Source organism: Cupressus sempervirens, chromosome 6 (genome assembly GCF_028749045.1).
Source record: "Cupressus sempervirens isolate cs-2001-9-10 chromosome 6, ASM2874904v1, whole genome shotgun sequence".
Taxonomy (NCBI): Eukaryota; Viridiplantae; Streptophyta; class Pinopsida; order Cupressales; family Cupressaceae; genus Cupressus; species Cupressus sempervirens.
The window spans coordinates 700,412,615-700,438,179 of NC_143123.1; the positions used below are offsets into that span (position 1 = coordinate 700,412,615).

Genomic DNA, 25,565 nt, shown 5'->3' on the forward strand with positions numbered 1-25,565 from the left:
ATGATTGAAATTTCTCTTATCAATAATGAACCTAAGATCTTATTGAGACTGATATATATTTTAGTTATTGTTGTGCTAAGTACCCTATCTAAAATTACATTAGGTTGATAAGCTAAAACCCTATGGAATAAACACTCATGATGTCATAACTTAGAAACTATGTCGATTGACTCATGCTATTTTATGGCCTATTAGGATAATTGAACTAGATGGTTATTATGGAAACATGAATCAACACCCACCCTTGTGAATATTACTAATTGTCACAGATGAATTTTTTTAATCAAAATTGGATAAGGGTCTACACGATAGAACTCAATATGATCTAATATAATTAGTCAATTGTTATGCAAGTAGTATTAGGTGGATATGTTGATATTCATGAGGAGAGATTTTATGGCCCAATAAAATTTAATGGATTTATTTTATGAATATTTTTGAAACTATGTGACACGACTATGTAAACATCCTGATTACCTAATATAATTGACACACCTTATGATTTATCATCTCATAATGGTAATGAGATACTGTTAGTAATCACACTATATTTAATTGAATCAAAGGATACTAGTTGCGATATTTACATTTTGGTGATTCTCACCTAAGATATGTATTCAAAACTTTTTTTTTTGATGGCTAATTTAATAGTTATAGATTCAGTATTTCATTATTATGATAGGAATTGGAATATGATGTAATTCATAATATAAACTTGATCATGTTAGGGAAACATTAATGTTGGTATGCAGATTTTGATATCTCAAGGTTTTGATGATTTTTATATGAAAATGATTACAAATTTTTTTTTTATATGAAAATTGAATATGTTGATTTATGTGAATTATGAAATATTAAAATTATCATGCATCTATATACATGTGGTTTTATATATTTTTCATTGGACTACTAATGCTTGAGTTTAGTGTGCAGGAAATTGAACCATGGAAATTAATCAGGGAAACAAGGTCCAAACTTATGTGGACACAATTTAGCCAACATGAATCTTTGAACAATTTAAAAGCCTCATGGTGATGTGTTTATTTGGTAAATATAAGTTTTCATGTGTGTGGTAAATTTAATCTTATAAATACACTAGGGACATGTCATGGTGATGTGCAAAGTCTTTTAATGTGTCACTTGACACTTGTAATTATTTGTGTGTTAATGATATGTCACCTAGGGTTTTGTCCATGGTAGCACTTAACCTTAAACTAATCATCATTCAAAAGCTTAAGGAAATCCACTTGGAGGAAGGATGGGAGGGGTCACCATCAAGGGAAAGTCGAATTCAAACTTGACAAGGATTTTAGAGGGTCAATATGTGGTCCCAAAGTGTCTTTTTTGTGAAAATAAGCCACCCATATGGTAGCATAACATGTTAAGGGCCTAAATTTGACCATTCTAGTGCTTAGCTAGCCTAGGAGACCCCTTTAACCAATGCATTCTTCCACCAATTCAAAATTTTGGGTATTCCCACTCACACTCCCACTTGGTTAAAGTTTCTTTTTTAGAAGGGACAACAATGTAAGAAATAGTGGGCTTGATGTTTCTACCAAAAATGGGATAGTAGAGAGTCTTTTTACAAGATTTGTGGCAAACTAGTGGGGTGTTCACCCACTCTCTAAGTTTAGAGAAAACTAGGGTTTTGGAGGGAGAAAGACTAAGGCGAAGGAAGCTCTTCATCAACTATCCTTTTCCATTAGCTTGGATCAAGGTTGTTACCCTTTCTATAGCCTTCATTAAACTTGCTTAATGGTGTTGAATTCTTGTTCATATAGTGGTGTAAACATTTAATGTTTGTGGTGTTGAGTGGATTGTTATGTGTTATTGTTGTCAGGGATTTCTCTTGAAATTTTTCTTTGATTTTGTGTGTATGAATGTTAATAGGTGTGAAGGATTCACTCACCCTTGGGAGGTCAAAGAGCCTTGGATGAAGGGGTTAGTTGGGCTCAATATTGAAGTTGAGAGATTTTCCTCTTGGAGAGGATCTTGTTGTTCATGGAGTATGGCCTCCATTGAAGTCATATGCCTTGTTTGTTATTATGGGAGGCATAAGTGTATTGATGTGATGAGGAGGATGTATTTTGTTAGCCTTGAAGAGGCATTTGTATTATTGGAGGATGTATTTTGATAGCCTTGAAGAGGAATTATGCAATTTTAGATGTATATGTGTATATGGATATGGCATTCTCCTCTTTGGAGAGCCCACCTTCACCCATTGTTTCATGATTCCAATGGTGAATCATTGTGTTAAACCTTGGAGGGATTGTAAATGTACTGTGATATTATGTTTGCATGCATTGTGAAATGTTTGAGTGTAACCCCATTTGAACCTTGTTTCCCTAGCTTGGTGGGTGGCTTCTTAGAAGCCTACGATAGGAGGTGAGCCTCCATGGTTCTTGTGTAAATATTTTTGCAGGTTTGTGCTCATTGGATCCAAGGAAGAAGTTTGGTGTGATCTTATGTGTTGATGAAGCATGAAAGAGATCTTGTCTTTGGTGTATTGCATTTGTAATAAAGAATTCCCCATGTTATTTGTATTGTTGTGAACCATGATTTCATGTTAGTAGTATAGGGTTGTGGAGATGTAAATTGACTCATTGTTAGAGATGTGCATTCATATTTATTGATAAGAAGAGAAGAATGTCCTTGATGATATGGTTGTAATATAGAAGAATCCATCTCAATCAGATAGTTCCTTTGTGCTTTATGTTCATAGGATTGATTAGACATAAGTGAATCATGCTCATTTTGAATCATGAAATAAGGAAAGTGTATTAAAATATGTTTGTACATGAAAATTATTTCAATCATGAATCTATTTGCAACAAGCCATTCATTTGAAAGTTTCATCATAGGAATTGATTTATTAGATGTTATAATTCATCTTTACTAAAGTAATGATATAAATTTTATCTAGAAAAGAAAGTGACTTCGTATTAACTAGTTAATAAGTTTCAAGTTTTATGTTTCTATGATTTCTAGTGTTTTCAAGAGATTTATCAATCTAGAAAGTCATTACAATGTTAATGGTAATATCAAACCAACTATCAACCACAATTCATGTCATAATACATTAAATGTAAGGGAAGTGAGCATAGTAGGAGGCATAGCACAGAGGAAGGAAATTACCAACAAACAAGTTTGTACATGCATAATAATCTCTTTGGAGTTTGTATGGGAAGTGGAAGAATACCCCATTGTCCAATACAATCTATTAAAATAATCAACCAAAATATTCCCTAGAATCCTATCTCATAAAATAAATAAAGTAAAAAAGGACCTAACATAAAAGAGGGGTATACTAAACCCAACCATCACCTAGTTGGCCGCACCCATCATCCTCCAAGCATACCACTTTCACCTTGGGCACTAAAATGAACTTGTGACATGTGGCATTAGAAAAAGGGTAGTTGAAAAGTCTTTGAAAAAGAACAAAAAAAAATCAAACCTTGAGTAGAAAGGACACTTTGTAACATAAGTAAATAACAAACTTAGTTTCATTAAAAAATATCCAAATAACCAAGTACATTCCATTGATTGGTCCAATGTCCATAGTGGAAGGCATAAAAGAGGCACATAGCATAAGTTTCAGATTGAATAAAACAACATATAAAAGTTCTAAAATAAAGGAACTGACTTGGAAAATTGACCCCTTCTCCCAATGCATCACATCCCCTTCTTAAAATTTCCTTGCACAAGTCAAAGTCAAGTACTAACATGAACAGGTGCCCAACTTGGGCCACGAGCCTAAAATCTCCCCTTAGATTAGTTAGACACAAGTGTAGAGGGGCCACATGGACTTTGGGAGCAGAGAAAAGGGATAAGGAGGAGAGTCATGTAGGCTTAGGGTAAATTGTTAGGGTCATTTCTTAAGTAAATAAGGATGTATGGTTTTGGGATGGGTCACATGAGTAGGAAATTATATATTATTTAGAATGTAGATTAATAAGTAGGATAGTTAGTATCTAATAAAATATACTTATAGAGTGAGTGAGTTAGTTAGTTAGAAGATAATGACTATTAGAAAATAGATAATATGATATAAAGTAGTTAGAAATTTTTTAACAATTTTTTTTATTAGGTGTGTAGTGTAACTTAGATGGCGAGTTAAGAAATGAATTAAAATGAGTGTTTTCTAATTGTAATACATTTTGATAGTAGTATTTAATTAGAGAGGACATTACTTAGAAAGTTTATGTTGGGACAAAGTGTTAATTTTATTTTAGAATTTCTTGGTGGGTATTACACCAAAAAAAAAACATGTGTATAATATCATGAGTAATAGAATTTATGTGGTATAGTGTTTGGTATTTTATAATTTTTCTAATTGGGTGTAAGTGATAACTAATACCGAAAGGATTCGAACTAAGGTTGATGTTGTAATTTAGGAGAGGACACCTAATTTGGTAAAGGCAAATCCATTGTTATTTAAAGGTAATTATTAGATGCAAGTTGGGTAAGATGTTACATAAATATATCAATTTTAATAAGGGTTAGGAAGTAAAATATTTACAATGAACTAAAATTTTATGTTTCAACCAAGATGCATACCGAAAGCAAGGAAAGAAAATTATGTACTGATAGATTAGGAATAGTGAATAACTCATAATTCGAGGATTAATAATGTAGTGGTGCACATTATGTAAGATAGTGAGCCAATGTTCGATAATCCACTCATAACCATAATCTCAAGCATAACAGATATACTTTTACATCTACAATAAGTGCACCATTAAAATGAAACCCTATCCTAATGCAAGTACAAAATTTTATTGGGTTGAATAACATGTCAAGATAACCTATAACCTCAGTATATACTAATATTGAGAAGTTAATAGAGATTAATCACTTTACATCTAATCATGGTATTATATCAACTTAATTACTTTTCCAATTTATGATGCCAGTTAGAGTGGAACCTTCAACCAACCTAACAAGGAAAAATTCATTTAAAGATTTTAGTTTATGTTGCAACCCTATAATCATAACTGATATGTTCTCCAAACCCTTGGCCTTCCATAACCTAGTATAGAAATGTTCAGTTCCTTATGTTATATCCTAAACATTACCTTGTTAAATTAAAAAAAAAAGAATTGTAGTTATGTTTGGCCTGGTAAATTTGGGCATGACATTCTGGTATCAGAGCCCGAGTTTCACAACGCTGGGCATTAATGGGTCCACGAATGAATGTACAATTTAAATGTTTCATTTAAAAAAGCAGAACTTCAATAAACTTGTCTTTCAAGCTAGTGGCCTCTATTAGTGAGTCAAGTGAAAACCTAACACCCTTAGGTAAACCATTTAGGGCTAAGTGATCTTAAATGATTAAAGATAGAAATTGATCTTTTATTAACAACACAAAGATATAATAGTATAGTACAAAAACAAAACAAATAAAAAATCTTATTACAAAAGAGAGTATGTTCTCCTTAGAAAATTTAGCCTTTATAAGTGTTATTTTATTGAAAAGAGAAGTAAGTTGTACACCTTAAATGGATAATATTATTTAGTCATAATAATAATATTTTGAAACTTCAAAGGGTTAAAATACGTTAAAGGTGGAGCGAGAGAAGAATAAATGTTGAGTGTGTGAAACTAAAGTCTTTAAATAACATGAGAATGAGGAAATCTATATAATACCCTTGATAGCTATAAGATCTACATGAACCGTGATCATGTCACACATAAAGATTTTTTTGGGACATACCAAGATTTGAAAGAATTCAGTGGATTTATAACTTATAATCATAGTTTATACTTAAGTAAAATCCACAAAATCTCCATGAACCTAGTTTTCCCTTTAGATTGACACAATGCTCTTAATTAAAATTGGTAGGGATGACAAGTAGAAGAGAATCATAAGGTGGTGAATAGATACCCTACTATGTAGCTTCTAGTAGACAGTGACTCTATTTTTGATAATGGAAGCTACACACAAAGATAAGGAGTATGATATTCCCCTTAGAATGTGATATTTTAAAGGATGCTAGCCCTACAAGTACCCCTTACATAATACCTATCATGAAATTCTTTTTGCAAACTCATTCCTAAGAGAGTTCATCAATATACCTCGAATGGTACTTGTTAGGAAAATGTGCTAGATTAATATAAATGATCTTGTGGGTCCTTCTAGTTGTGACCCTTTAGTATCACATTCCAAGGTGTGTGACACAAATCTTGATCGTTTTTGTATAGCCAAAGGGTTGTTAGTATAATCTGGGTAGAAGCTATGCCTCTAGAAAACTCCTAGTAGTTCCCGATAATAATAAATAGAAAGGTAAGCACACATAGGCAATTGAAGAATTAGCTCCTAGACTCAACAATCTCGTCAATAATAAGAGTTTGGATCACACTCATGTCCATTTCCATGAAATACTAAAGGCATAGGGGAGTTTTTATTGTGACTATAAGACAAATTTTCCTCTTCTTTCCATCAGAGAAAAAACCTTGGTACAGCCGCAACATCCTTGAAATTTAAATTTGATGTGAATTATTGTTGTTCTTGGTCTCTGTACATTTTTCTAACTATGTGGAGTATTTATTTCATTAATTTCTTATTATGGTCCCATTGGCTTAGGGACATGCCTTGTTTTAATTGAAGATTTACCATTATGGCCACACTTGTTTGTTTTCTCTTGAATTGGTTATTTTAATCTTGGATTTAAGTTATTTATGAGGTGTTTTCTTGTAAATAGTGTTGATAAGCGTGTTGTAGTGTGATTTATGAAACAATCATGCCAAGACGTATTCCAGATAATTTGTGCAGGAAATTGGGACACCATAAAATCATCTCTTTATGAGATACAAAGCTTTTAGATAGGGCCTCTAGAACACCACCCATTCTTATATTGTATATATGAACTCATTCAAACCACAAAGAGCATAGAAATAGATTATCCTTTCACTTGTTATGGGTTAAATAGACACTACATTAAGGACCTTAAGTAAGGGTGTTAGAAGTCATAAATTTATTTAATGAGGACTTGAACAATTAGACCTAGGCAAGGCTATGTAATCACTATAATAATAAAAGAGATGGTTGTAATAGATACTAGTAGTAACAATCAAAATAAGAATAAGGAATTTGGAGTAGAAGTTATGTGATGCTAATATTGACAAATATCTAATAAGTATGTCAAACAAAATAGTACATAATGACCAAGTTGCTCAACTATGAATCAACCAAGAAAATAAGTAAATAAAATGATGACCAAGTGTTTGCAATTGATGACCTATAAGTAAATATTGATATTAAGCTAAAGCAATCGAACTCTTGGAATTCTAATTGAAGATAAACAACCCCATCAAGAAAGGACATCCTTCATCAATAAGTTAATTTTTGGACTACAATTATAAAATTTAGTTAGTGCTAAGGAGAGTGAATAACTTAGGCCAATAAATAAAAATAAAAATAAAGTTAGTTTGTAAGAACTAATAGAGAATATGATAACATTGGAAACAAATAATTATCAAGCATAGGGTAGTGCATATAGAAATCAGAGCTACTGAGAAAATGAATTTCATACATAAGTATAACTGAGAAAGAGGAAGAATTTTGAGTAAATGGTACCATATGCAAAATAAGTAGGTTGATAGTAATACCAGTTGGTAAATAGAAATGACATCAATGGGAAAGGAAATAAGAATTCACAAACACAAATGACTTGACCTGACATGGGACTGCATTATGTTAGATTGATCTTTAAATACATTGGGAGCATTATTGTAATTCCTAAACCCCAAGAGATCGGATAGACGACAAAAGAAAAATCCTTAAATTTTTTTAAAAGATAAATTCTTGTTCCAAGTAAAGAATTATGTAAGGGATACTTATGTCAGATAGTTGAGGATTATGGTACGTAAACCAATGGTTGGATGATACTTAATCAATATAATTGTGAAGTAATCAATTTTAGAGAAAAAAATTAATTTGTACCTTTGAATTAAGACATGTATACACAAATCTATTACAAATGTTATGTAAAAGCCTCAAAAATTGGACCATTCATGCTAAGACTAGGTAAGTCCTATATATAAAGGCTATGTCCCTAATTTTAGATGACTTCCAGGAGGAAGTCAAAAGCGAGGAGGGAAGATGCAAGGCCCCTTCCCTAGTACCCTATTATAAATCTTAATAACACAAATATTATCAGAGCTAGGAAGAATAAGGAGATGAGATGTCATGTTTCTGTCTCTTGTGTATAGAATGTGAGTTATATAATGTTACCATACACCTTATGATAGAACAATGGTAAGAAGGTTTTAGGATCTAAGTATGTCATGATTGACATTTTTCTTATCAATAATGAACCTGGGATCTTATTGAGACTGATATATATTTTAGTTATTGTTGTGCTAAGTACCATATTTAAAATTACATTAGGTTCATAAGTTGAGTCCCTGTGGAATAAAGGCTCAAGATGTGATGACCTATTAGGATAATTTAATTAGATGGTTATTATGGAAAGATGAATCAACACCCACCCTTGTGAATATTACTACTACTCACAAATGAAAATTGTTATCAAAATTGGATAAGGGTCTACACAGTAGAACTCAGTATGATGTAATGTGATAAGTCAATTATTGTGCAAGTAGTATTAGGTGGATATGTTGATATTCATGAGGAGAGATTTTATGGCCCAATAAAATGTAATGGATTTATTCTATGATTGATTTTGAAACTATGTGACATGACTATGTAAGAATCCTAATTACTTGACATAATTGATATACCTTATGATTTATTATCTCATAATGGTAACATGATACTATTAATAATCACACTATATTTAATTGAACCAAAGGATACTAGTAGTGATGTTTACATTTTGGTGATTCTCACCTAAGATATATATTCAGAACTAATTTTCATGTTGGCTGATTTAACAGTTATAGATTCAGTATTTCATTATTATAATAGAAATAGGAATATGACACGACTCATAATATAAACTTGATCGTGTAAGGGAAAGATTAATGTTGATATGAAGATTTTCAAAATTGAACATGTTGATTTATGTGAATTATGAAATATTAAAATTATCATGCATCTATATACATGTAGTTTTATATGATTTTGATTGGACTACTAATCCTTGAGTTTAGTGTGTAGGAAATTAAACCATGGAAATTAATCGAGGAAACAAGGTCCAAACTTATGTGGACACAATTTATCCAAGGCGAATCTTTCGAAGATTCAAAAGCCTTGTTGTGATGTGTTTATTTCGTAAATATAAGTTTGCACTGTGTGTTAAATTTAATCTCATAAATACACTAGGGACATGTCATGGTGATATGCATTATATTTTAATGTGTCACTTAACACTTGTAATTGTTTGTGTGTTAATGACATGTAACCTAGGGTTTTGGCCATGGTAGCACTTAACCTTTAACTAATTTCCATTCAAAAGATTAAGTAAATCCACTTGGAGAAAGACTAGGAGGGGTCACCATCAAGGGAAAGTCGAGTTCAAAATTGACAAGGATTTTAGAGGGTCAATATGTGGTGCCAAAATGTCTTTTTTGTGAAAATAAGCCACCCATATGTTAGCATAACATGTTAAGGGCCTAAATTTGCCCATTTTAGTGCTTAGCTAGCCTAGGAGATCCATTAACCAATGCATTCTTCCACCAATTCAAAATTTTGGGTTTTCCCATGAGTGTACCCTCACACTCCCACTTGGTCAAACTTTTTTTTTTAGAAGGGACAACATAAGAATAGTGGGCTTGATGTTTATACCAAAAACAAGACAATAGAGAGTCTTTTTAGAGGATTTGTGGCAAACTAGTGGGTTGTTCACCCACTCTCTAAGTTTAGAGACAACTAGGGTTTTGGAGGGAGAAAGACTAAGGAGAAGGAAGCTCTTCTTCAACTATCCTTTGCCTTTAGCTTGGATCAAGGTTGGTACCCTTTTCATGGCCTTCATTAAAGTTTATTAATGGTGTTGAATTCTTGTTCATATAGTGGTGGAAACATTGAAATGTGTGTGGTGTTGATTGGACTGTTATGTGTTATTGTTGTGATGGATTTCTCTTGAAATTTTTCTTTGTTTTTGTATGTATGAATGTTAATGGGTGTGAAGGCTTCACTCACCCTTGCGAGGGAAAAGAGCCTTGGGTGAAGGGGTTAGTTGGGCTCAACATTGAAGTTGAGATATTTTCCTCTTGGAGAGGATCTTGTTGTTCATGGAGTATGGGCTCCATTGAAGCCATATGCCTTGTTTGTTATTATGGGAGGCATAAGCGTATTGATGTGATGAGGAGGATTCATTTTGATACCCTTGAAGAGACGTTTGTATTATGGGAGGTATAAGTGTATTGATGTGATGAGGAGGATGTATTTTGATAGCCTTGAAGAGGCATTATGCAATTATAGATGTATATGTGTATATGGATATGGCATTCTCCTCTTTGGAGAGCCCACCTTCACCCATTATTTTATGATTCCAATGGTGAATCATTTTGTTAAACCTTGGAGGGATTGTAAATGTACTGCGATATTGTGTTTGCATGCATTCTAAAATGTTTGAGTGTAACCCCATTTGGACCTTGTTTCCCCAGCTCGGTGGGTGTCTTCTTAGAAGCCTAGGATGGGATGTGAGCCTCCATGGTTCTCATGTAAATGTTTTTGCAGGTTTGTGCTTTTTGGATCCAAGGAAGAAGTTTGGTGTGATCCCATGTGTTGATGAAGCATGAAAGAGATATTGTCTTTGGTGTATTACATTTGTAATGAAGAATTCCTCACATTATTTGTATTGTTGTGAAGCATGATATCATGTTAGTAGTATAGGGTTGTGGAGATGTAAATTGACTCATTGTTAGAGATGTGCATTCATATGTATTAATATGAAGAGAAGAATGTCCTTGATGATATGGTTGGAATATAGAAGAATCAATCTCAATCAGATAGTTCTTTGTGCTTTATGCTCATAGGATTTATTAGATATAAGTGAATCATGCTCATTCCAAATCATGAAATAAGATAAGGAAAGTGTATTCAAATATGTTTTTACATGAAAAGTATTTCAATAGTGAATCTATTTGCAACAAGCCATTCATTTGAAAGTTTCATGACATGGATTGATTTATTAGATGTTATAATTGATATTGTTCAAAGGAAAGATATAAATTTGATGTAGCAAAGAAAGTGACTTGTATGAACTAAATAATAAGTTTCAAGCTTTATGTTTCTATGATTTCTAGTGTTTTCAAGAGATTTATCAATCTAGACATATTCATTACAATGTTAATGGTAATAGCAAACCAACTATCAACCATGGTTCATGTCATAATACATTAAATGTAAGGGAAGTGAACATAGTAGGAGTCATAGCACAAAGGAAGAAAATATACCAACAACCAAGTCTGTACATGCAAAATAATTTCTCTAGAATTTGTATGGGAAGTAAAAAAATACCCCACTATCCAATACAGTCTATTAAAGTGATCAACCAAAATATTCCCTAGAATCCTATCTCATAAAATAAAGAAAGTAACAAAGGACCTAACATAAAAAAGCGGTACACTAAACCTAATCATCACCTAGTTAGTCATGCTCGTCATCCTCCAAGTGTACCACTTTCACGTTGGGCACTAAAATGAACTTGGGATAGGTGGCATTAGAAAAGGGGTAGTTGAAAAGTCTTTGAAAAAGAACAAAAAAAAATTGAACCTTGAGTAGAAAGGATACTTTGTGACATAAGTAAATAAAGAACCTAGTTTCATTAAAAAATATCCAAATTAACAAGTACATTCCATCGATTGGTCCAATGTCCACAATGGAAGGCATAAAGGAGGGGTATATCATAAGTTTTAGAATGAATAAAACAACATATAAAATTTCTAAACTAAAGGGATTGACTTGGGAAATCAACCCCTTCTTCCCATGCATCACATCCCCTTCTTAGAATCTCCTTGCACAAGTCAAAGTCAAGTACTAACATGAATAGGCACCCAACTTGGGCTACGAGCTTGAAATCTCACCTTAGGTCAGCTAGACACAAGTGTAGAGGGGCTACATGGACTTTGGGAGAAGATAAAAGGGATAAAGAGGATAGTCATGCAGGCTTAGGGTAAATTGTCAGGATCATGTCTTAAGTAAATAAGGGCCCGTTTGGCTGCAAGCGTAGGAATTGAGAATTAGAATAGAAAATTAGAATGAGAATGGAAAATGAAGAATAGGAATGGAAAAATGCAATCCAATCTTGTTTATCCCTTGTTTGTTTATGCAAGCTTAAATTGGAATAGGGTTAACTTGCAATTGGCGCCGTTTGAAAATATTTTGAAGATGCAATCGGCACCATTGGAAAATCGCTGAAATATTTGAAAATATTGAAAACAAAGTTCCTGTGCTCACCCCAGGTCAAAGCGGATTTGAAAATTTAATCAAATTTGAGAAAGCGAAAATGAATGCAAGAATAGCAATTCCAATTACAAGTATTTTTTGGAATGGACAAAAGCTCATTTTGGGGCTAAAATGAGAATACGTATTCCTATTCCCTATTCCTATTCCACGCACCAAACAAAGAATACAAATCATATTCTAATTTCCTATTCCTATTCTGGTTGTATTCCAGCAACCAAACGGGCCCTAAGGATTTAGGGTTTTGGGATGGGTCACGTGAGTAGCAAATTAGATATTATTTAGAATGTAGATTAATAAGTAGGATAGTTAGTAACTAATAAAATATACTTATAGAGTGAGTGAGTGAGTTAGTTAGAAGACAATGACTATTAGAAGATAGATAATATGATATAAAGTAGTTAGAAATTCTTTAACAAATTTGTTATTAGGTGTATAGTGTAACTTAGATGGTGAGTTAAGAAATGAATTAAAATGAGTGTTTTCTAATTGTAATACATTTCGATAGCAATATTTAATTAGAGAGGACATTACTTAGAAAGTTTATGTTGGGACAAAGTGTTATTTAATTTTAGAATTCTTTGGTGGGTATTACACAAAAAAAAAAACGTGTGTATAATATCATGAGTAATAGAGTTTATGTGGTATAGTGTTTGGTATTGTATAATTTCGCTAATTGGGTGTAAGTGATAACTAATACCGAAAGGATTCGAACTAAGGTTGATGTACCTAATTTGGTAAAGGCAAATCCATTGTTATTTAAAGGTAATTAGTAGATGGAAGTTGGGTAAGATGTTACATTAATATATCAATTTTAATAAGGGTTAGGAAGTAACACGTTTATAATGAACTAAAATTTAATGTTTCAACCACGATGCATACTAAACAAAAGGAAAGAAAATCATGTAGTGATAGATTAGGAATAGTGAATAACTCATAATTTGAGGATTAATAACGTAGTAGTGCACATTATGTAAGTTAGTGAGCCAATGTTTGATAATCCAATCATAACCACAATCTCAAGCATAATAGATATACTTTTACATCTGCAATAAGTGCACCATAAAATGAAACCCTATCCTAGTGCAAGTACAAAATTTTATCGGGTTGAATAACATGTCAAAATAGGCTATAACCTCAGTATATACTAATATCGAGAAGTTAATAGAGATTAATCACTTTACATCCAATCATGGTATTCTATCAACAAGACTACTTTTTTGATTTCCATGCCAATCAGAGTGGAACCTTCAACCAACGTTATAAGGACCAATTTGTTTAAAGATTTGAGTTTATGTTGCAACTCTATAATCACAACTGATATGTACTCTGAACTTTTGGCCTTTCGTAACCTAGTATAGAAATGTTTAGTTCCTTATGTTATATCGTAAACATTACCTTTAAAGATAAAATAAAATTTGTACTTGTGTTTTTCTTGTAAATTTGGGCATGACATTTATTTCCATCTTAACAATGAGCTATTTTCCATTTTATGATAAACTTTCAAATTCTATCAAATGCACATCAATTCCACCACAAACTCTAAAAGTACAATCACGTTGTTTTCAACAATGATACCAAACTCAAATTTCTAAACATGACATAATTTAATCCCAAAAATTATGAGTCACTTGCCCTTTCATGATAAGCTTTCAACTTCTATAAGATGTACCTCAATTCCACCACATCCTCTAAAAGTGCAATTATTGTTGATTGGTATCAATAATGACACCAAATTCAAATTTCCAAATATGACATAACATTGTTCCACTAAACTTATGATGTAACATGCTCCCACCTATGATAAATATTTATATTCAAATTACTTCTCCACTACTATATGACAAGAAATCATTCCATTTATTTCCATCTTATGAACTACACATTAAATCAACTACACATATTTTATATCATTTTTAACATACTTATAATGTAACAAACTTTCACCTATAATACATATTTTTAGCTCTTAACTATTTCTCCACTAAAATTATGATGTAATAAGCTCTCACCAATGATACATATTTAGATTCTGATTACTTCACTGATTGAAAATAAGAAAGTATGCATTCATTTCCATCTTAATAGTGAGCTATTTGTCATTTTATGATAAGCTTTCAAATTCTATCAAATGTACTTCAATTCCACCACAAACTCTAAAAGTACAATCACATTGATTTTAAAAATGATACCAAACTCAAATTTCCAAACGTGAGATAAGTTAATCCCAAAACTTATGAGTCACTTGCCCTTTCATGATAAGCTTTCAACTTCTACGAGATGTACCTTAATTCCACCACACCCTTTAAAAAGTGCAATTATTGTTGATTGGCATCAATAATGACACCAAATTCAAATTTCCAAATATGACATAACATTGTTCCACTAAACTTATGATGTAATATGCTCCCAACTATGATAAATATTTATATTCAAATTACTTTTCCACTACTTTATGACAAGAAATCATTACATTTATTTCCATCTTATACCCACCACATTAAATAAACTACATATATTTTATATCATTTTTAACTTACTTATAATGTAACATAGTTTCACCTATAATACATATTTTTAGCTCTCAACTTTTTCTCCACTAAACTTATGATGTAACATGCTCTCACCAGTGATACATATTCATATTCTAATTACTTCTCTACTAATTGAAAATAAGAAAACATGCATTTATTTCAATCTTATGAACAACACATTAAATAAACTACATATATTTTACATCATTTTTAACATACTAACATACTCACCTATAATACATATTCTTAGCTTAACTATTTCTCCACTACTTACAAACAAAATCATCCCATTTGCTTCTGTCACACAAAGAATACATTAAATAACTAACTTGATAAAAAGATCCAAGCATTAACAAATGACTTCCCTGACAAAAATTTGATACAATAATAATAATAATAACTATGGAGCCCTATGTGCTCTATGTCACATTTACCTTTCCCAAGATAATTTAATCAATATAAAAAACACACTCTACCCACCAAAAGCCGCGAGTCGCTTTCTCGAAGAAGGAAAGGAACGCAACTCTTATCTTGAAGGCTTGTCACACAAAACGTGCACCACACCTTCCTCACTCTTCTTCCCTCATCCCCCACTTTTGCAGTTTAGTTTTTAAAGCGCAGAATTCAGAGGCATATCACATACAGCCAAGCGCGGATCTGCAGTTGTACGGATATACCCAAACATATACCTTTTAATGGTCCGAATAAAATAGCAGCGCCTAGGTATGCTATGTGACTTTTATTAAGGCCATGGCGCTCGTCTTGTCAACGGCTTTGCTGTTATATGGAGGCATTCTCTTTCTCCTCCTCCTCCACCTCTGTATCGCGGGAAGCATCATCCGGCGAAGTCTTCGCGCGAGTAAACCCCACGGGAGGGGTCTGACTCAGCAAGAGCTGCAAAGGCTTCCGTGCTTTGAATACCAGGCCCAGGGGTCCACGTCGGCAGCGGAGTCCTGCGCCGTCTGCTTGGAGGTGTTCGAGGAAGGGGAGAGATGTAAGGCGGTTCCCGTCTGTCGGCACGTATTCCATGGGAGCTGCGTGGACACGTGGCTGTCAAGCACACCGATATGTCCGGTCTGCAGGAATGTTGTTGGGAGAAAGGGATGCGTGGATGTGGAGCAATCTGCTTGCGGAGGAGGAGGGGCGGGTCTCTTCAGGGGGGACGTTGCTCGTGACGTGGCGTCCTCGTCAGCCAACGAGGTGTCGACGACCCTTCCATCTGTCACTCTCGACTCCCACCGTACTTCATCGTGAGGTCAAGTTTTGGGGCAGGTTTTTGTAACTATTTAGGTTGTGTGGTTTAGGGTCTGGTCTTGCCTAGGACGAATGAAAGAATGTACTATGGAATAGTGTTGCCGGGAAGGAGAATTCTTTATAGATGACGGAGCAAATCCTCGCTTAGCTGTGAAAAAAAGTTGTTACAAATAGGTTTTTGGGAATATCTTGTACTAATCTTTTGAATGGGTGTTTTGAATTGTATTCATATTGTAAGATTCTCTTCAATTCGATTTTCAGTTTCACTATTAGTTCCGGCCAAAGGCGGAAACTAATGGAATCATGAGGTTTCATATTAGTTGCCTAATCTAAAATTTTTATTAATTTGCATGTTTTTTTGGAATTGAAAAATACATTTAAAACAAATTTGTACTGGTTCATAATGAAAAATGCAATGAAAAAATTTAATTTTTTTCAACAATAGTAACTTTATCTTTTCCACATTTGTGACAAGTGTGTAAACTTTTTTTTTTTAAAATTATTTTTCTAACACCTCTTTTAATGAATGCATTAATTTCAATTTTATCTTTTCCACATTTGTGACAATTGGATAAACTTTTTATAAAAAAAGGACAATCACTTTTTATTGATGTTTATTTTTGTAATTTGTAAAATGTTATTCCAATATAATCACTTTTTATTGATGTTTATTTTTGTAATTTGTAAAATGTTATTCCAATATAGATATTTTAATCAAATATAGAGTTAAATATATTTCTCATTTTAAACACATTTATTATTTAAGATAGTTTATGAAGAAGAACTCATATGAATTTAAGTAGTAGAAATTTAGTTCATACATTATTATTTGTATTATTCACATACGACATAATTAAATAAAAAATAATAATAAATATTACTTTTATTTTGAAATCTACAAATATTTATCAATTTATTTATAATTCGACTTATCCAGTCATAACAAAAAATTCACTTATCTGATATTTTCAAATGGTTGTAGATTTTTCTTTAAATTTAACTTAACTATTTCATAGAAATTTTAAATATCGCTCCATTAGTGAAAATATAGGTAAAAGTATCACATTCATATTATTAAACTTAAGAATATAGTAAAAAAAATACATTATTATCATGAAAATTAAAATTTTTGCCTCTCACGTCACTGCATTTAATTGTATCATTAATACCATTTAATGTTATTGAATGAACCTGTTGTCCTTAAAGTTTGAAGTGGAAATAGATTCTCGTATTTACTATTGTACAGTTGTTGAATAAGTCATATTCGTCAAAGCTTTTTGAATTGCAGAATCCATATATTCCACATTTAAGTTTCGCTGAAAGCGGCTATAGTGGCATGGAGTGTGCTTTAGAGGAATAATTAGGAGCTATCTGCAAAATTAGGGTCCATAGGACAAAATAATTTGGGGATTCATTGGTTCATGCTTGTCAATGAAGGAATTCTGAAAGAATGATTCATGTGTCACTCCTGGGCTTTTAGTTTATATCGAAGGTACCCAGTCCTGATACAACAGGTCAAAATATGTGGAAAAATATGAGAATTTGTTAAAATCACCCCTATAATCTTGCATAGCCTGCGTCAGAAAGCCTAGGTATCATTTGCTTCTTCTGGTCTTAATTTAACAAGTTTGAGCATTGTTCTTCCTATTCTTTGAAAAGGTAGTTTCTATAAAATCTGGACATATGGGATCGCTGAAATTAGACTTACAATCAATTTGGGTGAAGCTCAAATACTGTGGATTCATTGAATCATGCTTCGTAGTGGAGAAAATCTGTTACAATTCTCTGTGTGTAGTGAATTCGGTAGGAACAGGGGAGTTAGCCAAATTAATTCCTACCTAAAGTTAAAGAATGTTTTTTTTTTTTAAATTTAAATAAAAATAATTTAGCTTTAATTATTTTTTGTATTTGAAGTGTAGTTTGCATTTCCTCCACGCCCATTTTATCCCTTTGGGAGAAGTATATGAATCTCATTCCTTGCGTTTGTTTCCATTGTCATCTGTTTTCACAAAGATATATCTCATTGCCTTTATTTATTTATTTAATCATTCATTTATTGGTGTTAATTAAGCTAAGTAGAAGTGAATCGACTTCAAAAGGATAAGGAAAATCATTCTCATCCGCTTCTCACTTCCCATCATATTTAAGAAAATTTATTTTGTCAACAATGTATCCATGCTAACATACTAGGTTCAAATAGTTAAATGTCTTTGAGGGTAATAGGCCGAGTTTCAATTAGTTATTATTATTTGTTATAATTAAGTATTTTTATCTCTAAGTTCAAATAGACTCGAATCAAAGAAATCTGACACAAAAGCTATCAAAATTACAATTTTGTTATAGACCTTTACCTAACAAATATAACTATTCATATCTCTAATTATTTTATAGACATTTTAACTCTTTTAAATTGTCAATTTTCAAAAATTAATTTTTATATAGTTTAATTTAATTTTAATTTTAATTTTAATTTATATATAAGTTTAAATTAAAATTTAATTATTTTTATTTGCACATATCTAAATCAATGCTTTTAATAGATTTTATTTTATTTTTTATTTGTATATATAATTTTATTAGATCATATATTTATTTAACATATATAATTTTTATTATATTGAGATTTTTAATTTATACTTTAAATTACATAATATTAATTTTGTATCAATTTTAATAAAGTTCAAATTGTTTATCTTGGAATATTATCAACTTTATTTATTATAAGTGTGTTTGGTTTTTTTAAAGCATAAATTTTTTTTATAATTTAATTTATGTTTATTTATTTTTATGCATTAGATTTAAGCTTAAGAATATGATCCAAATTCTTCAATTGGATGAATTTACTACTAAAACAAGATATATCAAACAATTTAATAATTAAAATTAATCAATTTAACTCTTTAAAAACAATTTATATAATTTTATCTATATCTTATATATAATTAGTTGATAAATATCTTTGGTATGATAAATGTTCTTTAGATGTCATATAATTTTAATTTAGCATGATATAATGTTTATTTATATATTCTTATACTACTTTAATTTATATATATTTTTATTACTATTTACTTATTATATTCATTAAATCAAATACATCATATTTTAACGAAAACCTACTTCAATCAACCATAAAATCATGAAGGCAGGGACTTTGGCACATGCACCCCTTGTTTTAGTATCTCGGAAATACTTTTATACATAGAGAAATTTGATTCAAAAAATGTGGGCACAAATCAACTTTTTGAATGTTTGAGTTCAAACATAACCACCCATTGCATACAATACTCAAGAGTTTTGGAAGGTCTAAGTTGGAAAATTCTGGTCTATTTTTTGTATATGAGTTGTAAATAAAGTCATATGTATATAGTGAGTAGTGAGATGAAAAATAAAGGTGGATGAAGAGGGAGAGGTGAAGGTGAGTTGCATGAAGAGGGAGAGATGCGGTAATAATTTGTGTGTATGAGAGAGAGAGAGAGAGAGAGAGAGAGAGAGAGAGAGAGAGAGAGAGAGAGGTGGGGAGAGAGAGCTTCTGAGGGGAGATTAAATGTTGATAAGACAATGTTTTTGACAACAATGACGATATTGTCTCTAGATTGGACATTGAAGATTGAGATAAATTTGGATGTATTACAAGAGTGAACAAACAAACTCAATCGCATTCCAATACATCAATTGTGTATGGAAATTATATAGTACAAAGAGAGTCAACTTTGGAGCTAGCGGGGGTACCTATAGTTTTCATATTTTTGTTATCTATGGGCAAGTTGATCATAGTCTAGAAGTAACATCATATGTAGATTCATGGTAGTACTAAAGTGAGATGTCATTCATTTTACAAAGGCCTAATGGGATTACCAATATGCTTATGTATGGAGAACTCACCAACCCTACTTTTGTTGCATTATTAGTCCCTGCCTTAAGGCAGGAGACTATAGTTTTCAATGATCATTTGTGTAATGTCCCCTTTCTAGCATTCATAGCATGATGTTGTCGTTAGCCTATTTCCCCACAGTCCCGTAGGCTAACTAGGACATTAAAGGGGCTTAAAGGCCATTTGGCCTAGACAGTTTCAGTTATAGGTCTTTCTGAGGGGTTCTGAGGCAACTTTGGGCATACTTACTATTTATAGTAAGTCATCTTGGACATGGCCGGACATTCAGTCACAGTGGTATGTCGATGGTAATTGTTTAAAATCGACAGGAAGACTTATTTATCATTAATAAGATTTGTTATGCATTGATAAAGCCATTTTATAATGTTAAATTTAAATATTTAACTTTGTTAATGCATAGACTATAGTTTGTGGGAAATATTTAAATTAAAAGAGTTCCCTTTATTTTTATAACACATTGGAGACATAAGGTACATATAGGGAGTTATGTTTTATCCCACATTGAGAAAACGAAGGATTGAGCTCTTGTGAGAACACTATAAAAGAAATGGAAGAGCTTTTTTTTTGTATGCTTGGATGAAGATTAATGTTATGTTGCTGGATATTTGATTATCGGGCTTGGAGGACGGAATCCCTCTTTGCTAGAATTCTTTTCGTTGTTGGAAGACACAGTCAGGAGGATCAAGGGTGTTTTCACTTCAGGAAACACACTGGGTTTCATTTGGGGCGTTTGCATAAAAAAATTTACAAGGGTTTGAGGTGCAGATCTGAAGTTAGTTATTGCTATAGTACCACATGAACAGTATTTTGCTACAGTCAGCATGAACAGTATTTTGCTACAGTACGGCGTGAACAATGTTGGTATCAAGTTTACTTGTTTTTCCGGCTGATTAGAAGTTTGGAGGGCTGGCCGACTACATCTGCAAAATACTACGGCCACTAATTCCAGGTTTCTTCTGTCAAATTTTGATATTTTGCATAATAATTGTTGAATATAAGTCTGAATAGTTGTTGCAGCCTTTAAGGCAGCTGCAAGTGCACATCTACATTTAAAAATCACCCTTTATTAGCAGATTGAAAGAGTTTCCAGATTTTTTATATACTATTGAATGTGTGCCAAGTGTTTGTGAAAATGTTATGATGTGTATTATGCATTTTAATATCACTTCATAGTTGTTCGTAAATCTACTCATTGGAAAGAAATTTATTGAGGAAATCAGCTTTATGAGTTTGCATACAAAGTGTTTGACAATATTCCTTAAGTTAAATTTCTGCAAGTCAAAGTTCAAATCAGGGGAGGATATTACAATTTGAACATTAGTTTACTCTCAAGAATAGTGTAAAATCTATTAAACCTATAGTCTTATACAATATTTCTATTAAAGTGATTTTTTATTCAACCAATTCTCAATTTCTCATTGGTTATCTCAATTTTATCGGGTAGTCTTTTCTATCTTTCTAGAAAAAATAGTAACATTTCATGATTCTTCTAATTCTCAACATGTGTCTTCCAGTTGTCAATGTGTCTTCTACATGCAACAAGATGGTTTGCAAAAGTAACAAATGTATAGACAGATGGCATATAAGTTGAACTAAATAGGAATGATGAGTAAATAGCAGTGTAGAGTTACAACTTGGAATTTTCACTTTAGAAGAGAGATTCTTCAATTCTCTAGTTAGGTTTGCATAAGAGGTCAAAAATCTGCATTAATCTTTGTTCAGTTACTAATTAATTACTAGATCTTTCAATTTATAGAGAGTGAAAAAGCATTTGTGCCACCTCTATGTTTCAATAAGCTTTATTTTCAAATGGTACACATTCAAGAAATTTCACTTAAAGAAGTTGCTTTGTTTTTTTTGTTGAAATAGAAGTTAATGTTGCACTTGTTGAATCTTTAGATATTATCAGATTTGACCGTGTTTTTGAGAATTATTAGGAAACAATCAAGAAGATCAAGATGTTGATGGAAGATTCTAGCATGCATTGGATTAGTGTTAACTTTAAGAAGCCCCTCGCAAAAAAAAATGCCTAAAACCCTAGTGAATCCAACATTTTGTGGGTAGGAAAATTTTAATGTCGAGGGTGATTTTTTAATTCCATATAGGGAAATAAAATATTATATGTTGGCCATTTTTTTCTTGTCCTAGCAAAAATCATTTTAAATGTGGCGAATTAATGTTTTTTCTTACTGGCATATAAATAAATGATGACTATTTTTTCCCTTGCCAAAAATGAATTAACAATGTCAGAGGCGAATTACTTATTTTATAGGAAAATGAATAATAATGGTCCTGGCTAATCTTTAGTGGTAAACAGAAAAATTGTTCAATCTGAAAGCGAATTTTCACATGTATTGGCTAGTGACTGTACTGACTACTGAGTAGTCACTTCAAGTTTCAACTTGTGTACTGTCTTAGGTCTATTATTGATAATGTTTTAATATCGTTACGTCAGTGTCACTATTACCAAGTCGGCTACCATCACTTTCATATTGTTAATAGTAAATACAATAGTTTTATTGATCGTTGATTAATTAGAGATTAATGACAAAAGATACATTTCGGGGCCACTCACTTGAAAAGACTTGGAGTCACATGAAATTCTCCAGAATGGAGACACGTGAAAAGTTTTGCATGGAAACCATTAGCTAGAATTTACTCAATGTCAGGCACTTTCAATTGTCCGACATTAATGCTAATACTTCTGGCATTTCACACACCTAAAAATTAATAGGAATATGAAAAAATAAGATATGAAAGATTGCAAACACCAAAGAATTTAATGCAACTACCATTAAATAGCCTCTTCAATACCTCTTTCATTATCATTTCTCAAATTCTTCAATCTGAATTTGGTTTGTAGAGTTTCTTGAATCTTAGTCATGGATACGCCAATTCGCTTGAAATGCACTACAATGGCTCTGCAAAAGCCCTTTTTGGGTAGGATTCTTGACGATGTCCTTGCCATGGTTTGTAAGCTAGATGCCCAAAGTCCTTTTATCTGCCATGCTATATTCATGGTCCTTGGCTATGAATTCTTAAGAAATGATAAGAGGTACCGTGTGTCCACAGATATTACCTCCCGCCTCCTTGCGTCTCTTCTCGACCTTGGAGGTAGTAAAATAAACATTCTGATGCTTCTGCATAACATTTTTAAGGAAACAATTTTAGAAGATGATGTCAAAATTCTTGTATTGGCCAAGTAGGTATTGGGGTCGCGCATTGGCATCCCTTTTGCAGACATAGTAGACAAGTGCTAGGAGCAAGGCATAGGGAGCATTATACAAAAGCATCCTTTCTTGCTAGGCATGAGTGAACAACAACTGACTCACCATCGGAAGTGGGCATGGCTCGGAAGGGATTTTCTACAGAAGTGGTTATTGTTGGACGACATTAGCGAGACCAACTTTACATGGCTAGATGAGTTTAGTGACATCATTTTCTCCAATAGATTCCTCACAGAGGGACTTGAAGACCTTTTTGATTGAAGGCTTCAAGCCCTTGGCCCCTTAGCCTGCTGATGCTTCTAGCCTCCATTTTCCCTGGTTCCTTGTTCCTTATTTCCTGAATCCTATTTCCTTAACTGTGGGGCGAGGGTGCGTTCTTTGATTCTTTGGAGGTTACATTGATTAGTCCATCATGGAAGAGGAAGATTTGATTTCTTTGACCCCAAACAACTATCAGGAATGGAGTCAAATTGTTATCACATATCTTAGTTAGCACAATGCACTGCCATATGTTAGAGGCCTTACCTACCATCCGGACATAAGTCTTCTCATTTTGCGTACTCTCTTTCTATTTATGGATGACGACATTCTAGATACAATGTCTAACATTAAGTTTTCTGATCCATATGTTTTTTGGATGTATCTTTGGGAGACGTATGGAGATCTGACCACTCCTCCATTCCTAGATGATATCATACCTCTAGTTGTAGCTACATCCTCTTTAGATGAGATCATACCTCCAACTCCTATTGCTCCTACTAATTCTATTCTAGCCACAGATGCTCTGAATTCAGTGCAACAAGACCCTTTATGTCTTCCTACTCTACCTTCATGAGACGACTTCCTTTCTGCCCTTGCAGGCTTGTTCATGGAGTATCACATTGAAGATGTGGGAGACACCCTTGATGACATTTGTCTTCTTTTTGAGGCAAATTCTATTGCCACAGTGAAAAATTCATGTACTTCAGCACTGTACGGTACACATGGTCTTCCAGGTGATGACTTCTTACCAGACATTTCAAATTTGTTTGTGAGTCACACAAAATAGATATGGAAGACTTTTTTGATGATCTATTACTTCTCTTTGCTAAGGATGATTCTTCTACAGTTGTTGCAAGGGCTTACTTTGATCCTCATGTCCATTCTCTACATGATCAATCTTTCCAGGTTGGCGTGATTGTGGATTCTTATTTACAACATCTACGGGATGTCTCTTCATTAGTTGAGAAGACTGTTGGTTCCTTGAAACAAGTTCTACATCACTCCTTGTTCGATCTGCACTTCTTCTTAGCAGTTTTGGAGGAAGCCATCATCAGCATCAACATAGGGACACTTGAACAGGTTTAAGAGAAACTGTTAATCTTGGAGATTCCTTATCCATACAAGGGACGCATCTCCTTTATACCCTTACATTTGTTTCTTCCAAAGGAGAGGACCATCATTCAAAGGTCATCGATCAACTTCTATGTTGGAACATTTCTCGTTGATCGGCACACTACCTTTAGGGGGGGACTACCTCTTCTTCTTCTTCTCTTTTTTTTTAGGGGGAGGGAGGGGGGGGGCATTTTCCTCTTAGGGGGTTTTTTCCTTCTCCATTTTTCTCTTGTATATACTAGATGTATGTCATAATGGGGGGGTCTTGATTACTCCATCCATCCATGCATCTCTATTCATCTCTCTTTTGGGAGAGGGTTTTTCCCATGAGGTTTTCCCTCTTTCACCGCTTTATGAGAGATTTGCATATCATTATGTACATGGGTACCTAACATGGCCTAGTGGCTAGGACCCATTATGCATTTCATCCTAGTTTTCATAAGCTTAAGGGCATTCCCCTAAATTGCACTTAACGGGGGGTGGGGGGGTGTTGGTGTAAATAAGTATTTACTATTTACACTTACTTAAGTTTACTTAGGTTAATGCATTATTTTAATATTTATTAATTAGCCACCTAGGAGTATGTGCACTCTTGTGAGTTGTCAAGTTGACAACATAGGGGTCCGCACCTCTTTTATGCACATGTTGTCTACAACACAGGAGTTAGCATATTAATTAAGCACATGGTGTTTACAACCTTGTCATTCTTATCCACTCATCTAGAATGATGGATAAGGCATGTACTTAGTTGTCATGATACTTATCTTATCTCTTGGTTCTTTCTAGAGACATTCTAAGTGCTTCCTGAGAGGCCTTTATATACAAACACTCCTAGTGTGTTTATATACATCATATACTGAACAAAGCAATGTATTAGGACATACTCTGATTAATTGATCATATCCATTTTT

At 32.8% G+C, this 25,565-nt stretch overlaps 1 protein-coding gene across 1 annotated transcript; it reads left to right on the forward strand.

The window, feature by feature from the left end:
- The first annotated feature begins 15,139 nt into the window (after positions 1 to 15,139).
- Positions 15,140 to 16,459, forward strand: LOC149554199 (RING-H2 finger protein ATL39-like). The gene has a single exon (XM_089789438.1). The coding sequence runs from the start codon at positions 15,655 to 15,657 to the stop codon at positions 16,156 to 16,158; it is 504 nt and encodes a 167-aa protein (XP_089645564.1). The 5' UTR covers positions 15,140 to 15,654; the 3' UTR covers positions 16,159 to 16,459.
- The last annotated feature ends 9,106 nt before the right edge of the window (positions 16,460 to 25,565 follow it).

Bases quoted from the DNA above. Each gene is read 5' to 3' on its own strand.
- LOC149554199 (XM_089789438.1), top strand. From the start codon at position 15,655: ATGGCGCTCGTCTTGTCAACGGCTTTGCTGTTATATGGAGGCATTCTC.